At 62.2% G+C, this 624-nt stretch overlaps 1 protein-coding gene across 1 annotated transcript in view; it reads left to right on the plus strand.

Moving 5' to 3' along the window:
- Window positions 1-624, plus strand: part of LOC104491798 (ras GTPase-activating-like protein IQGAP2) — a gene marked incomplete at its 3' end in the record, with an annotated part of 5660 nt that overhangs the window by 300 nt on the left and 4736 nt on the right. The window contains exons 3-4 of the mRNA XM_010134266.1: window positions 238-314; window positions 491-558. Of these exons, the coding sequence (XP_010132568.1) occupies window positions 238-314; window positions 491-558 (145 nt within the window). The remainder of the gene's footprint in view (window positions 1-237; window positions 315-490; window positions 559-624) is intronic.

The following is a 624-nucleotide window of genomic DNA, read 5'->3' on the forward strand; positions in this document are numbered from 1 at the left end:
GCGCGATGCCATGAGCCACGTGGGGCTTCCCTCGGTAACGTCCCCCCTCTGCTCTCCTCGGGCCAAGGGACGCACTGGCCTTTACCCATCTGGCTGCAGACCCCTGGCTTGGCTTGTTGGAGGAGCGCTGGTGTTGCAGGGGGGGGCGTTTGTCACTGTCACCGCACCCTCGGACACCATCCTCCCCACAGACCATGTTGGTGCCATCTTCACCTGAGCCATCTCTTGTCTTGACAGATCTTCCACCCAGAGACCACCGACATCTATGACAAGAAAAACATGCCCCGGGTGGTCTACTGCATCCACGCGCTCAGGTGGGTGTCCCTGGCCCGGCCCTGGGGCCAAAACTGTTCTCGAGGGTCATGTTCGTGCTCATGAGTCCTTTGGTGACGTCACCCCCAGGGCTGGGGGAACAGTCTCGGCTGTTGAAGCATCGGGGGGAGAAGCAAGTGACTGCATGGTCATGGCGTGTGTCTGGTTCGTCTTTCAGCCTGTTCCTCTTCAAGCTGGGGCTGGCTCCTCAGATCCAGGACCTGTACGGAAAGGTGGACTTCACAGGTAGGGCCCCGCGTCGGGGAGCCTAGGCTGGGGGCTGGCGGAGGGGGGTTGCCCCAGCCGCTCCCA

This window comes from Buceros rhinoceros, unplaced genomic scaffold (assembly GCF_000710305.1).
Source record: "Buceros rhinoceros silvestris isolate BGI_N320 unplaced genomic scaffold, ASM71030v1 scaffold23604, whole genome shotgun sequence".
NCBI classification, from domain to species: Eukaryota; Metazoa; Chordata; class Aves; order Bucerotiformes; family Bucerotidae; genus Buceros; species Buceros rhinoceros.